This window comes from Tenrec ecaudatus, chromosome 4 (genome assembly GCF_050624435.1).
Source record: "Tenrec ecaudatus isolate mTenEca1 chromosome 4, mTenEca1.hap1, whole genome shotgun sequence".
NCBI classification, from domain to species: Eukaryota; Metazoa; Chordata; class Mammalia; order Afrosoricida; family Tenrecidae; genus Tenrec; species Tenrec ecaudatus.
The window spans coordinates 15,138,355-15,155,712 of record NC_134533.1 but is presented as its reverse complement, the minus strand read 5'-3'; the positions used below and the strand labels follow the sequence as shown (position 1 = coordinate 15,155,712).

Genomic DNA, 17,358 nt, shown 5'->3' with positions numbered 1-17,358 from the left:
TTTTTCAGCACAAAAAAATGTTACACGGGGCAGTGGTACCCCAGCAAGGTGTAATATCTCTGGGGCGATTGCTTTCCTCTGCTGTTCATTCAAAACCCCAGTGACACTGCAGGGCTTTGAATGTTTGTTTACTCACATCTAAGCAATCAGAGCAGTCCTATGATGTGGATGGCTCCAATTCCCAGAAGCACCCAAAATGATTCTCTTACGCCTGCAGCTGAACTGGTAAGGATGTGTCTGTGACTGCGCTCCATCTCTCCCCTCTGGTCTCTGTGTTAATTCCTATCTTGCATTTCCCACCCTAGGTTTATACTTGAGTCAATCAGTTTTTCTGGGTTCCCCGGTAATAATTAGATACCTCGGCTTGTACATGGGTCAGCTTCTGTTCAAGTATATACAGTAACTCATTCTTGTAGAATCATATTAAAAGCATCCAGCAGCACCCAACCCATATTTTCATAACTTTTCGTCTAAAGCCAAAATTTACTTTTCATCATTTCTTATCAAACTTCCTTTTTCAGCTACCACAAGGACAATTGAACTTTATTTTTCCAAACAAAAATTGATATCCTTCACTTTTCAATAGTACACTTTTATAACACATTCACTGCCAAGATTTAAAGACAGAGGAATGTTAGCATTTTAATAATTGTCATGAAAAGACATCACTACATATGCAGACTTCCCTATTAGTTATACTGGCACTCAATCCGAATGCAAAAAATATTTATTGATAATAATACATATAAAACTTGGGACTGAGTCATCAGCTAATGAGAACATTGAGAGATGAGTGGGGACAAAAACCCAAAGATGAAATATGGACCCAGAAGTGATATATTTTATGTCCATTCACACAATAAAGCCTAAATTCATGGGGATGAAGAACCCTAATCCTCCCCCAGAGTAGAGAGGGGAGACAGCTATTGACATACAGATACACAATAAAATAAAAGTGCAATGAGTTTCGTTTTTCATAAATATTTGTATGTGTTTGCGTCTTGAATCTAAGGCAGGCCAATCTCAAAAATGTCAGGAAACCAAAGTGAAGATGAGAAGATAAGCAGGCAGGGAAACTAGAATACTGGAAGTGGAAAAAAACTGAATGTAATCAATGAGACTGTTGACACATTGTGAAAAGTATAACTAATACAACTGAGCGACTTGTGTAGAAATTTGGAAATGGGAGTCTAGTTTGCTGTGCTCATGTTTTCTGAAAACACAATGGAATATTCTTCTTTGGGGAACAACGTGAAAAGAAATTTCCTCAGGAAGACTCTCATTAAAAAGCACCATAGATGAAATCTAGCCAGACTTAGCAAATATTTTACCAACTTCACAGAGTATTACACTAGATATTTTTAAGACACCAGATTCATGTTGCTTATCATGTATTTCGGAAGAAAATATGCAAAATTTGCATAATATTGTCAGGAGAAAATCTTTCTCTTATATCTGATGAGGGCATCTTTGATTTCCTTATTTCTCAGACTATAGATCAATGGATTTAAAAGGGGAATCACTACAATGTATACAACAGAAGTTACCTTGCTTTGACTAGCAGAATCTTCAGAATTAGGGGATAAATACACAAAGGCGGCTGAGCCATAGAAAAGAATCACTACTGTCAGGTGAGAGGCACAGGTTTTGAAGGCCTTGGACCTGCTTTCAGCCGAACTCATCTTCAGAATGGTGGCAACAATATAACCATAGGATATCGTGATAACCAGGACAGAGGTCAGTCCATAGATCACTGTCAGCACAGCAAATAAAACCTCAAAAAAAAAGGTATCCGAACAAGATAAGTTCAGTAGTTGTGGCAGGTGACAGTAGAAATGGTTAATGATATTTGGCCCACAGAAATGAAGCTGAAGTAAGCCACACACCTGGATTAAAGAGCCCAAAGATCCAGTTATGGTCGATCCAATCAACAGCTGTAGACAGAGGGTCGGGGACATGATGGCTGTGTAAAGTAGAGGGTTACAAATGGCAGTGTACCGATCATAAGCCATGGACACGAGAAGGCAGCTTTCAATCAGACCAAGGCTAGAGCAGAAGAAGTACTGCACAGCACACCCCACGAAGGAGATGGATTTCTGCTCCTGGAAGAAGTCTGAGAGCATCTTGGGAGTCGTGGAGGACACATAGCATATGTCTATGAAGGCTAGTTTGTTGAGGAAGTAGTACATGGGTGTGTGCAGATGAGAGTCTATCTTGATCAAGATGCTAAGACCTAGGTTCCAGAAAACTGTCAGAAGGTAGATGCCTAGGAATATTGAAAAGAGGACGAGTGTGAGCTTTGGAAATTCAGAGAATCCCAAGAGGATGAACGTGGTAACAGTAGTTCTGTTTCTGCCTTCAGCCATTGTCATGACGCTCCTGAGATCTATAGGATATTTTGTTATCTCGGTATTCTCAGGCTTGGAAAAGGATTAGAATATTTCACCATTACTCATTCCTCCAGCTTGAAAGAGAAGAAAGAAGCTGCCTACATATGTTTAATTCTGACATTTTGGGGGTGGGGTGGAAATAACAGAACCTACAAGCAGAGAAGTGTGTTCATTCAATGCAGTGCTCGACTTTCCTTGCTTTTAGAAATGACATTATATCTTTGTTGTTCTTGCAATTACTATCTCTGGAGTGGGTTCTGAACCACAGACTTGTGGATGACAAGAAAACTTTACTCAGTGCATCGTACCCTTTCCAAAAACATCATTAATATATTTCAGCACATCCTTGCAGAGCCTTTCCATGTATATAATTGAATGTTTTCCTCACTTTCACTGACTTCCTAAGTGATAAACATGATGCCCTCTCGTAATGATTGGACTTTTCTGTAGACATGTGCAAGGTAAGCAAGATAAAGGCTTACAATCCTTGCTTCTCAGGAGCATCCCTGTGGAATTCTTTCCAACACTGATTTGTTCATTCTTCCTGAACTCCTGGGGATGTTCAATAATCTTTGTCAACAGCACACTTCACGTGCCCAGTTCGCCTTCTTTTTCACGGTCTATCTTTTTCCTGCATAGGAGGAGATTGAAAAGACCAGAGATGGGGCAACATTTCCCTTCATTGGCAAGGTGAAATCTTTGCCATTTACAAACTTTAATCATATCTTTTGCAAAAGATTATACAAAGGAACTTCCAAAAATCATGGAGCAGTGCGACTATCTATTCATTTCATTTTCCATGCATTTTGAAGCCCCTTGAATTCTAGGGAAATGATATATTAAACATAATATATTAAAAATATTATGCCTTTTAAGGAGGAATACATTCAGATGGGAATCAAAATTAAACCTGTGCAAGAATTCAAAAATTGAAAAATGAAGCTACACACCCTGATGAATTAATATGGAGCACATGTTACCAAGACCAAAAACAAATGACTGGATCTAATATTTTAGTATTGCTGTCAGATATGTGAATTTGTTGTCATTTTTTAAAGCAAAATATGTAACTCACAATAAGTCCTGTTTGGTAATAGGATTCAGTAAGTTAGGAAAACAGTGAGTCTGTTTTTAGTATTAGAGATCCTTGACAAATAAGGTGAACCAGGGCATAAACTATTTATTAGACCTCAGAGATCTAAAATAGTGGGCCCATCAAGGTGGAAAATCTAATAAAAGAACCTGGCAGTCCAGGTGGTAGCCTATAGCTTCCCTGGATTATATAGTGACATAACTCAATGGTGATGTAGCCATTATATCATACAGCATCAGGAAATCTAGCTATGAGGCCCTGTTTTGTTAGAAAAATGAAGTTCATATGATCTGCCCAAGGAAATTCTAGCTATGCCTCTTCACACTCTTCGGAATGCCTGTTATGCACAGTTCAATTGCACATTCCCTAGTGTTCAGGAAGGGAATCCAGGTGGTGCAGGGCTTACATGTTAGGCTCCTGACCTCAAGGTCAGCAGTGCAAGCCTACCAGTATCTCTGTTGGGGAAGATTTTAACCCAAGGGTCATTGTGAGTCAGTTTTGACTCAATGGGCGTGAGAGTGAGTGCTTTCAGTATTCATGAATCAGCTCCAAAACTTCCAGCATAAGCTGTGGTTACGATATTAAACAAAATACAGACACCTTAAGATGATATAAACTAGTCATTCATAAAGAAATTCAACAAGACAAAGAAAAATTATTAGAAAAGGTGACACTAAAATTCAATAGCCAAGGAGGATTTTAATAGTTTCATGAAATAAGAAAGAAGAAACTTTTCTTCACAAGATAAAGGTTGTCTACAAAATTCTACATTAGTCAAGTCATTTATTGTGAATTAATGAAAGATGTACCTTGTGATTGAACCATGGCTTTCTTCACAGCTATTCTTCTTTGTGCTGTGCATGACACCCAAAAAGGTAAATAAAATATAAGGAAGAGAGAAGCAATGGTGTCATTATTCACAGATGATATGATAGTAAGAAAAGAAAAATTAAAATAATAGAAATAATCAAATTTTGGTTTAATGGAGATGAGCCTGCAAAAAGTTATGACTTCAGAAACCCAGTGGGCAGTATTTTAATGTCGCTTAGACCAGAACTGACTTAAAGATAATGAATTTGAGTGCAATAATCAATTTGATTTTCCTAAACCAAAAAAGACAGTAAAAACCTACCTTTAATAGTAGCACCAAAAATACTGAGGTATCCTGGAAGGAATCTAACAAAAATGTTCAAACTCTTTATGGAGAATATTTCATTTTATATATGTATTTAATAATACTAGAAAATAATCCAATAAAGGAGTATACTGTGGTCTTTGTGCAGTGACTAAATTAATTAAATTGGCTCCATTTCTCCAAAATCTATAAAATTCAATGAAATTTAGCTCAAAATCCTCATACCTTGTTGTTTTCCTTCATTTGTTTTTCTATTGATATTTGTGATAATAAATATATGATGCTCATGACAGACTCAAAGCTTCGTACCTGCGCTCCACGAGGAGAACTCATATTCATAAGATGTAGGCATTCCTAGCAAATGGGCTGATGCTTCTTTCCAAGTGGAAGAGTTGCCCAATTATCAATTTACCATCTAGTGGATGGTTGGTCTCTTTGAGGGATGGTTCTGCACTGGGGACTGGGGCGATGTTCTCTGTTATCTGACAGGTAAATATTCAAGATCAGGCATGAGTTACATTGCATGTTGGAGGTTAAATAAATATATTTTGCAGTGATAGTGTAGACAGAAGTAATGTGTTAGTGAAGAATCCTACAGCTGCCCATAATGTTAGCTGAATAGAGGAGAACTAACCACAACACACACACAACACATAATGCTTAAATGCATTCTATTGTTCCTTCACATTGTTCTAAATGAGGATTTCTCACCTCAACTCCCCTGACATTTTGGACTTGATAGTTCTCTGTTGGCAGGGCTTGGCTATCCCCGTGTATTATTAGAAGTTTTGCTGCATTCCTACACTATATTCACTATAAAATTGTAGTCTAAACGAAATGTCTCAAAGCATTGCCACATCTCCCCTGGGTGAAGAGGCCAATATCTCCCCTCCCTAAGCACAATGTTTTCGTTATCATTTCCCCAAAAGTGCTGCTACTGGAAGATCTCAACTCAATCTAAGATGAGTAAGAAGCAAAAGGAATCTTCACAAAATGAATTCAAAAAAATGAAAATGGGAGGGAAGAAAAGTAATGAGGGTAAAGAAAATTTTAAAAATATTCTCTGACAGGTGATTAAAGAATGGCTCACTCATACTGCCATGCACGTAAATAAGCTACTAGTAAAAAACCATACTTCAAAATTTGAAACAGTAGCATGAAGGCTCAATAGAGAAATAAGAAGTCAACAGAAGTAAATGAAACCTGAACATGCAGAACTCAGCTACATGGGAGGGTTAAAAACTCCACCACGGAATACAGAATACAGAAATTAAGTCTGCTTAGCAAACAACAATAAGGACAAAAACAGACTGTTAGAAACACAACAAATGACATTGAAAATAGGCTTGTAAGACTGAAAAATTAAATGTGGAATAGAGTGTAAAACATTAAGGGAAAAGATAAGATGTGGAAGACATATAAAACGAACTGGTGACCCTAAGGTCCAAAGCCCAAACCGGCTGCTGTCTCTTGGATGCTGATGTACAGGGACTCTACAGGCGAGAGCAGAACTGGCCAAAGTTTTAGAGTTTTTGTGACGGTAAATCTTTGGAGAGCAGACAGTCTCATATTTCTCCCTCAGAGCAATTGATGGGCTTGAACCACCGACCTTGCGGTTAACATCTTCTTACTGATTGATAACACCACCCAGGGTACACAACAATAGTGAAATAGGAAAGATACTTAAATATCTTTCATTGATATTTCCCTAAAGTAGTCAATGACTTAGACTTACAGATGGAATGTAAACCTCTTCCCTCCAATAAAGCCCTCAGCATATAATGATCATCACCAAGTCATCTCCTGCTGAATTTACTGGAATTCAAAATAAAGGAAACTCTTTGGATCCAGGCCAAAAAAAAAAGTGAGTTTCCTTTAAGAAGAAAAATCTCATATTTGTCACGGATTTCTCCTTAACAGTATTTGCATCAAAAGGTAGTTGAGCAATCTTAAAGGTCACTACAAATAGTGATGCAGTATAGATACACAAATGTGTGATCGAAAGATTTCTTGAGAGTTTTTCAACCCCTGGAATTAGTCATGTAAAATTTTATGTAGTGATGCTCAAAATATACAAGATTTAATAAGTGTAAAAAGTCAATAACAAAACCCACCTTCTTCATCTTATAGACAAAAACCAAAGAAGAACTAAAGTGATAACAAGAATTCTAAAAGGCAAAAAAAGCAAGAATAGAAAAAAATATATGTTAACACATGGAATCACAAATGACCCTTTTTCTAAATATAAGAAGGTTTGCATGCGAATAAAAGCGAGGACACAACAGAAAAATAAAATCAGTAAAGAAACTCTGTGAGTTGGAATTGGGACTAATCTAAGTGAATTAAATATACATAATAAAGGGTTGAATAATTTAATAACAGTTACACGCTGAAGACCTGGTTTAGTGGTGGTGGGACTTAGTTCATTCCATTGATTTTTCACTTGTAAATTTCTCCAGGAAGAGTTCAGCTGGAATCTGGAGAAATTGTTACTACAACTACACAAATAAACCTCAGTAGCACAAGGGCTGAACTGTAAAGGATGCTGTGGTGTACTACGCACATCCCTTCCTCAGGACAAAGTTGCTCATTCCTCCAGCTGAACATATTACGTGTGACTGATGACTCTGAGTTGAATCCCCTTCATGCATCACCTGGAGACATCTCATTGAAGGTTCTGCACCATCCAGAGGGAGAACTACCTGAGGCTGCAGGTGGATGGCTATCCTACCTCCATAGGATTGGCAGAAGCTCTTGTTTGACTGAATCACTATATAACTCCTCTCCTGCCCAATTCTATTTCCTCAACTTCCTATCAGATGTCAATCCCAAGAAAATTTTCTAAAAATTTCATAAGGTAAATCTTGGAATTCTAGCAATTTTCCCCTAGGATCTCTTGCTAAGACAACCTTTTTATAAGACAGTGAACACAGCCACAAAATAGGGTGATATTTATCTAGGATTGAGCAATTCAATTTCTACCACTAAATCCTGAAGAAGTTGTTACGTAAATATACACTGGATACATATGTGAATATGCTCACCAGCACATCGTTTCTATTAGCCTCAAAGTATAAACAACCCAAATACTCATCAATATACAATGGATATATAAATTGTGGGCTAGTCTTATAAAACAATTCTGCTATATGAAAATAAAAATCAACAAACTAGGGATGCACATTTACACAGAAGAAGCTTTCAAATACAATAGCAATTAAATGAAAAAAGACTCAACAGAATTTTCAATAAGACTGCTAAATCAAAACCTTATGAACTGGAGAAAAAAACATATTATCCAGTGATGTGTGCATAAATGATAAAATTACAGAAGCAAGCAAAGAGGTGTCCTGGGCATGGTGTGGAGAGAGGCTGATGTAGCTCAGAAGGTTGCTAGCACCGTGGCACTGTTCTACTTCCTGCTGTCAGTGGTGGTGGTGACCCAAGCGTTCTCACTATAGCACATGGCAGGAGATCACCAAAACGACAAGGATATTGAAACAGTTAAAAGAAGACATTTAAGAAAGTAATCCCCCACTACCACCGCCACTGCATGAAAACCTGTGTTGAAATTGGAATTCCCAACAGAATGGAGCAAACAGACCAATACACGTCACAAGGGAACAGTATACATGCCTGCAACTTCCTGAAGCGGTTTTCACATTATCCTGATTATCTGGGGCCTAGGGTGAGTTTGGGGAAGCAGGCAACAACCTCTCTTGATCTCTGGAAAAGACGAACCATTCAAATCTCTGTAACTAATGCACTGGTGGCTTTTCACATGGCTTGAAGCAATAACACATTGGTGGTAGTAAATAAAAAAGTCCAAATATACTTTTTCTCACCTTCATGACTTTTAATAGACTTGAATGAATATCATCAAAAATTTTTGTGAAAATTTACACACAATCATGTATTTGAAATAAAATAGCTGAGACATTTCTTATTTTTCATTAAAACTTTATGGAAGATATCTTAAGAGACATGAAGACTGAGTGATGGTGGAGACACCACCTACAGGAAGAAGATTCATCAGTTTCAAGTTATCCAGCAGGGTAGCTGTGAGCTCACAGTTACGATCTAGGTCAGCCCCAAAAGATATCAGTCTCCTGCTGAACAGTTATTGCAGAAAGATTCCATGATTCTATTTTTGTTGTTGTTAGCTGAAGGCAATTGGGTGGGTCACTGCAAGTTAAAATTACCAAAATGAAAACAGGCAAACCTTTAGCAAAATGGTCCCGCGTAGCATGTCCTCAGTACATTTCCAGCCCTCCATCTCCACTCCACAAGCTGCCTAATGTTGCCGTCCTAAGAAAGAGCACTTGTGATTAGCTGAAAGACCTTGGTTTCTGTTAATAAACAAGTACTTTCATGAGAAATGCAATGTGTAAAAAGAAAGAAGAAGACTAGGTTTCAGACAAATGAAGGATGTAAATAATGGGCTAGGGTCAAAATATTGTTTCTTAAAGGTCATGGCTGAGTTAGGAAAGCAAAACACTGAGAGGAGGGGGAAATACAAATAAACAAACCTGTTGCCATCAACTTGATTCCAACTCATGGCAACCCCGTGTGGTACACAGTAGAATTGCTCCATGCTGTTTTCTCGGCTGCAATATTGAAGAAAATAGTCCATCATCTGCAGTACTGCTCGGTGCATTCAAACCATCACCTGTTGGGTGAGTAATCAGCTCAAAACTAAATGGAACAGGAAGGTGCCAATGGTGGATTGGAGTCACCAGACATAATCTGTTCAGGGTATTCCTGCCAAAATTACATACTGAGATACTCCGGAAATTTTTGGCCAGGGTAAATCTGGAAGGACTATAATCAATTGCCTTCGTTTGGTCTCGTCTCACAGCCTCCTCCTTGGTACTGGAGAGACTACAGTATTCTTAAAGCAGAGGCCCTTTTAACTGCTTCCAGTGAATTTAAACGTTTCCAGTGGAGAAACATAGACAATTAACAGAAGTAAAAAGTTTTCCATTAATTATTCTCTAGGGATTAGACTAGAGTCAACTAGTGCTAATGTAATCAGCTCAGTCCATCATCCTCCTTTTCAGTCCTATTTAGACACCCATGATTTAATTGATAGTTATCATCTTTAATCAGACTCTGTTGTAAACCCTCCACATGTGTTAATTTCATGCTCTCCACAGGTTGGGTGCAAGCTTGCTATTCTGCTATTTGACACATGGAAAAGCTGAGAAACATAGAAATTAAAATTTCCAAGGCCACTCACTAAATAGTGGAGGCAGTCAAGCGTCTTGCTGCAAAGTCTAGCTGTGGCCTCTGACTCTGGTGTAATCCTCTACCTCTGAGAAGTGAACAAATCTACTGTAATGTTTTTCAGAATTTAAAACAAGATGGACTTTTGAGGTTTTCAGGGGAAAACTGTGTATAATTTACTGTCATAGTCAATGTTGAGTTCATAAACATTAACTCATTAAAAATAAACTCACTGACATCGAGTCACTTCTGACTCACAGTGACACTATGGTACTGAGTAGAACGGCCCTTGCAGGTTTCTGAGACCGTAGTTCTTACAGGAGTGGGCAGCCTTGTCTTTCTTCCACGTAATTCTGACACATCGTTGTTCTTCTTGTTAGGGGCCCTCCATTCTGACTCAGAGCGACCCAATGAACTACCAGAAGCGCTGCCCTGTGTCATAGCCTCTAAATGGTTACTACCTTTGAGCCTATAGTTGCAGTCCTTGTGTAAACTTGATTGAGTGTCTTCACATTTTTGATAACCTTCTACTTTTCTTTTGGCTTAAAATAACAGATTATGATGATGCTCCCAAGTTCTGAGAGTTGGCTGGGCGCAACTGAGTGGTTCTTCATTTCCTTTTTAAGAAATCATTTTCTTGTGGGCTCTTACTGCTCCTGCAACACAACATACATCAATTCTATCAAATATATTCATATATGTGTTGCCATCATCATTTTCAAAATATTTTCTACTTCTGCCAACCATCTACTTTTGCAAACACGGTGTTTTCCTCTAGGGACGGGTCTCTCTGGGCGACGAGTCCAAAGCATCGGAGCTGCAGCTTTGCCGCTCTCACTTCTCAGGAGCATTCTGGTTGTTCTTTCCCCAGAGGTGTCTTCATGCGGACAGTCAATGATAGGTTCACTATTCTTTGTCAACACCCTAATTCACAGGTACTATTGTTCTCCTTCATCATCCTCCAGATTTTATATGCATATGAGATGATGGAAAATATGATGGCTGTAACAGTCAAATGAACCCTACTTCTCAAAGGGACCCCTATGTTTTTGAACCATTCAAAGAGGTCTGCTGTAGCAGGCTTAATGAGAGGAATGAATCTTTGCTTCCTTGTCCACTGCTTCCATGGACATAGATTGTAAATCAGGTAAAATGAAATCCTTGAAAACCTCAATGTTTTCCCCATTATTTATGGCATTACCTCCTGGTTCCATTGTGAAAACTCTTTATTTTTCTTTTAATGAATAAATCATTTTATTGGGGGCCTTTACATATAACATCTATTATATCCAGTGGACATGCAAAAATGGTGCCGTCAACAACTTCAAAACATCATCTTTCTTCTTGAGCACTTTGATATCAACTCCTCTATATTCTCTCCCTTCCTAACCCTGCCACCTTCATGAACCCTTAATATATTTATGTATTTTTATTATTTATATATTTTTCACCCCGTGTATTTTATCCCTTTACCTACAACTCTGACTATCTCTCTACTTTGAAAGGGATTTTTTTTCCCCAACATTGCTATCAGTTTCCCCTTCCCAAACCCCTATCTTTCTGCAGTCCTCCTAGAATTGTTACTCCCATTACTGTTTTTATGGGGTTTGTTTATCCTAAATTCCATAAATTAAAAACTCTCCTATGTACCAATGTACGTTCACCAGTCCAGCAGGAATTCCAGGTAGAATTGCAATCATAATAGTGGGGTAGGGTGGGAGATTAAAGAACTAGAGGAGTGTTGTGTGTTTCCTCCAGACTAATGAGCCCCCTAGAAGTATCTTCTCTACTCTGTATTCTCACAGGGTGGGATTGTGAAATTATTCACAGATGGGCTCTAAGTCTCTAATTTGATGCCCCTCCTTCACCTCGGTGAGGTTGTTTCTTTTTGAACTTCTGATACTGAACCCTGTCAACACCTCATGATCACACATGTTGGTGTGCTTCCTCCATGTGGGCTTTGTTGATTCCATCATAGATGGCTGCTTGATTGGCTTCAGGATGTTGAGGCCCCAGATGCTAGATCTTTTGATAGCGGGACACAATCAGCTTACTTCGCCACATTTTCTTATGCTCCTGCTTTTTCTTCAGTGATCAGATTGGGAAGGTGAGCATCAAGTCATGCAAGTTTAATAGAACAGAACATGCTTGCATTGAGGGAGTACTTGAGTGGAGGCCCAATGTCCCTGTGCTACCTTAATACTTAACCTATGTGTACATAGTTCTATTTCCCCATCATCATATACAAATATATTTACATATGTACATGTCTATATTTAGACCTCTATAAATGTCTTTTGCCTCCTAGTTCTTTCCTCTATTTCCTTTCACTTTCCTCCTGTCCCAGTATCATACTCAGCCTTCATTTGGGTTTCAGTAATTTCTCTAGGGTACATTACTCTTGATAACGCCCTACCAGGCCTCCTACACCCTACTCACCACCGATTTGGATCATTTGTTACTCCCTAGGCCTTGGGGTTGTTAACGCCATGTCCTTGCCCCACCACCTCCCCTGCTCCCATTGTACTAATGTTGACACAATTGAGAAAGGAAGATTGAACAAATGTAGGCTAACTGCATATTGTAATACAAGGATTATTCACATATACAGTAAAATACATGACTAGACACAATTTTCTCAATGGGAGTTGTAGTCAGGCAAAACTTACTATAATATTCCCTGACGTCAGTCACGAGTCTGCCAGAATAATATATATCTTAATACAGAAACTCAGGTTTGAAATTTTTCTGGAATTCTTTATGTTTAAGATATGCTGAGCATGTTCTTTTTAGTTTTCTAACTCTAGGGCTTTGCAGTTTCATTTGCTATTTTCTTTCTTGTCTTGAGCTGTCCCTTGAAATTTTCTGTTCCGCTCTTTGATTTCATCATGTCTATTTTAACATGAACTTTGATATTTTATTTCTTTCCTCTCTTTGGAATAACCTTTTGCTTTCTACATGAATTATAAATTTTTAAAATATCATTTTATTGGGGGCTCATACAATTGTTATCACAATCCATACATCCATCCAGTGGGTCAAACACATTTGTACATTTGTTCCCATAGTCATTCTCCAAATATTTTCTTTTACTTGTCCCCTGGTATCAGATCCTCACTCCCCTCCCCCTTCCCTGCAACCCCTCCCTCATGAATGCTTTATAAATTATCAATTAAAAACATTTTTCCCTCTCTTACGTGGTCCTACATTTCCTTTTACCCACCTTTCTGTTGTCCATCCTCCAAGGAGGGGATAATATGTAGATCCTTGTCATCGGTTGCCCCTTTCTACCCCACTTCCTTCCCACCACTGGACCTGCGAGATTTATCTGTCCTGGATCCCTGTGTTTTCAGTTCCTCTCTGTAACAGTGTGCATGCTCTGGTCTAGCCAGATTTGTAAGGTAGAATTGGTATCATGATAGTGGGTGGGATGTGGGGGAGGACTGTGGTCGCCCCCCAACACTCCGCCTCAATCACAGTGATATGCTTCTTTGTTCTTTGATGTCTGATACCTGATCCCATTGGCACCTCATGATCATACAGTCTGGTGTGCTTCTTCCATATGGACTTTGTTGCTTCTCAACTAGGTGGCCGCTTGTTTATATTCAAGCCTTTAAGGTGCCAGATGCTATATATTTTGGTAGCTGGACACTATAAGCTTTCTGTACATTTGTTTATGCTCCTGCTTTTTGTTCAGTGATCATGAAGGGAAGGTGAGCATCATGGAGTGCCAGTTTAAGAACCAAGTGTTCTTGCATTGAAGGAGGACTTGAGTAGAGACCCAATGTTCTTCTGCTACCTTAATACTAAACCTATATGTATATGCATATTGATCTATTTCTCCATCATCATATATAAATATCTTATATGAATGATATTCTTAATGTCCTCTGACAGCCCATCAGATCTTTTGTCATTAGTATTCAATGAAACAAATCTGTTCTTACCATTTATTTTGAAATTAAGATGGAATAGATTTAAGCTCATATTTTGACTCTCATGGACATGTTTTTACCTATACTTACAAATCGGCAATTTATGATCTGTTACACAATCAGCAACTTTCCTGGTTTTAGCTGGTGCTACTGAGCTGCTCCATCATCTCTTCTCACAGGTGTAGACAATTTGATATCTGTGTATACCAGCTGGAGAAGTCCATGTATACAGTCACCTTCTGTGTTGTTGACAAAGACATTTTTGAAAATGACATCCTTAATTATGAAAAATCCTATCATGTGATTTCCAGTTTCATTTCTATTGGAAGAGTATGTTTTACACATCTCTTCTTTCCTCTTTGTTTCCATCATTGCATTTCAATCCCTAATAAATAGCATAGCATTTTGATTGAATGTTTAATCTATTGCACTCTTTAGACATTGGTAGAATTCTTCAATTGCTTTATCACTAGTTTTGTGGTTGGTGCATAAATGTGAATTGTTGTGTTGATTGGATTTCCTAGAAAGCAGTTAGATGTGATCCTATCACAGACAACATTGTACTTATGATTGATTTTGCAAAGTCTTTTCTGACAATTAATACAAAGCCTTTACACTTGATGGTGTCATTCCTGGCATAGGAAGTCATGTGATTTTCTGAATCAAATGGCTAATACTAGTCAATTTCAGCTCACTAATGTCTACATCATCTATCTTTGGGGGTTTATTTCATTGTTGATGACTTCCAATTCTCTTAGATTTATGCTTTGCACAAAGTTCCAATAATTAGAAGATAATTAGCAAATGAAGATCTTGAGGGCTCCACTGCCATTCATGTCACCCTGGTCAACTCCAATATGAAAGCAGGTCTTTCACAGTCACATTCAAGTGACTCCAACCTCAGGGCCCTTCCTCTGCCCTATCCCCGATAATGGTCTGCTTCCATTCATTAGGCCTTCAGTGCCTGCCCATGTTTCAAAGCTGTGCAGAAGGTTGTCCTTTTTCATTGTCTGTTCTTTGTTTGTTTCCTGTTCATTGTCTGTTCTTAGTCTGGAAGCTCTGCTGAGCCATGTTCACTGTGGGTGACCCTATTGGCATTTGAAAAACCAGTGACATAGCTTCCAGCATCACTGTTACACACCAGCCACCACACGAGAAATGGAAACACTGCATCCCGAGTACTAGAGACAAGAGAGAGGATGTGTAAAGAAACAATAGCATTACCCTGTGTGTTTTGGTTAATAATAGTTTATATGCTGTCATAGCCATAATTTTGACATACACTTATATATGGCTCTCCACTATTTGGTATTTATTGTGAGTTGTTTGGCAATAAGAGCACCTCCAACAAGGAGACTATCAATGGAGATTGATTTTCCTTTAACCCATTGACACAGCTCACTTACTTCGTTGTTTGCAGTGCTTTTTCCCTCTTTTAACAAGTGAGTTTCATGCACACACAACCTGGAATGTCGTAACTGCTATAGTCAGCATTTCTAATGCATCCTTTACAGTGTTGTTTATCGTGTGACGTTTACTTGCTTAGCTTCATTTTCATGGTTGATGTTTGCCTGATTATTCCTCAGCTCACGTGCATTCAACTGTCTACTTTCTCTCAGAAGTTTCAGTGGAGAATTAGTAGTTTTTCTATTCTTTCAATCTAGTTGTGATGCTCACCTTCTTGCTTTATCAAAACAGTCTCATACATATGAACTCAAGGGTTTCCTCTTGAGTGTAAACTTTAGACACACCTGCTAATCCATGTGAACTTTTGATCTTCACACATTCCTTAACCAGTCACTCTGTTTCAGTCAACATCCATTCTTTTATAACAAATTTAATATTCTATGTATGTACTAGGGCTCCCAAATAGATGTAAGGCTGAGAAACCTTATTTATCTTCTCCCCTTCATTATCCACTTGATATATTTATTTAATACACCCATAGAGATGACTGGGGGGATAAAATCATCGCCTTTGTGTATCATAAGGTCAAATTTTTGTGCAATTAATGTGAACCAATTAAATTATCCTTTAATTTTCATATTTGGCTTTAGTCAGAATATGTGGATCAGCTAAGAGTAAAATCTGAACCATACCATTGTGCTAATTGATCTTCAGGGACTATGTGTAACTATGTGGCCCTGTCTTCAATTTTGTCCATTAATATCATAAATAGCTTAAACTGACTCTCATTAGTACTTTCTGCAGCTCGTGGAGTCAGTTCTTGAGCATGAGTATCAGTGAGACAACACAGCATCCCAAGACACACCCAGCACCACCAAAAAATTATCATCGAACTTCCATCATCAACTTCAATGCACCATCTCCCTGAGTTCTCATAGTCCATCAGGACCTGCTCTTGTCAACTATTAAAGAGAAATGCTCACCCTAACTGATAAGAGTCCTTAGACGTTCCTCAGAAGATAGATCGGGTGCTCTGTTCCCCCAATATCAAAGCTTTTCACATAAGCTCCACTCTGCACACAAGTGGTTGTCATGAATTGGAATGGACTCAATCATAGCAACACCTGGCCATCATTGTTGGGATGAGTGAGGGCCAGGCTGTTTTGGGCATAGGGTCTGCATATGTCAAAATGGACTCAAAGACACTTATCAACGAAGAGTCGCCCTAGTTCAGGTCTAGGGGTGCACCAGGTAAAAGTTGAGCAGTTAAAAAATCGCATATGGAACTCACTAAACCCTCTTTGAGAGAACAATGTGGGTGTATTTCTGCAAAAATTGAAATCTTGGAAATCAAATGGGGACAGATCCACTGGTTGCTATGGGTCTATGTAAACTTGACTGCAGTGGATTTCATTTTCTGTTTTGTCTGGCTTCAGCACCTTCAATATTTTCTCCTCATGGAATAACATATTGACAATGAAACGGCTTTCTCCCAGAGCCGTATAGTATTTCCTCCCATGGGACCTGCTGGGCCTTATCTTGCTTATTAACCTGTAGACAATAATAATGGCTGGTTTATCTTGTGATCTGGCAGGGCAATGAACTCAGGTGAAGCGACTGCACGGGCATCAGAAACCTGTGGGAACCTCTCCTATCAATAAGAGGGGCTTCCTTTTGTAGGAGAGTTTGGAGCCCTGGGGAGTTTATGATCTTTAGGATCATGTAAGCAATTTTCTCCACACTAGGGTTTGGAGTCCCATTCTTTTCTTAAAGGACCCGAAAGAGTTTGAAGAGACATATCAAATCTGTACGGTCTTCTTTGCGGCTCTGTTACTTTTAAAATAGAATTTTAGATCCTATATCAGCACAGGTGACAAAAGTTCCCTTAGGAGATACAAGTGGATGAAAAGAGACAGCGGTCACTGTAAGAAACGGGAAAAAATTTTTAATTTTCAAGGAGACATGGGGGAGGGAGAAAAAATTTAAAATGAGGAGCTGATGCCAAGGCTCAAGTAGAAATAAAATATTTGGAAAAGATGACAGCATATGTACAGATATGTTGGACACAATCGACATAAGCATGGATTGTAGTAAGAGTGTAAGAGCCCCCCCAAAAATAAAACTAATATTTAAAAAAGGTTCCTTAGTAACTGCTATGAAGCTCATTTAGCT

General features: G+C 38.5%; 1 protein-coding gene across 1 annotated transcript; it reads right to left on the bottom strand.

The window, feature by feature from the left end:
* Positions 1-1,430: 1,430 nt before the first annotated feature.
* LOC142446300 (olfactory receptor 5AN6-like) lies at positions 1,431-2,372 on the bottom strand. The gene has a single exon (XM_075548066.1). It carries the CDS (start codon positions 2,370-2,372, stop codon positions 1,431-1,433), a length of 942 nt encoding a protein of 313 aa, XP_075404181.1.
* Between the last annotated feature and the right edge of the window lie 14,986 nt (positions 2,373-17,358).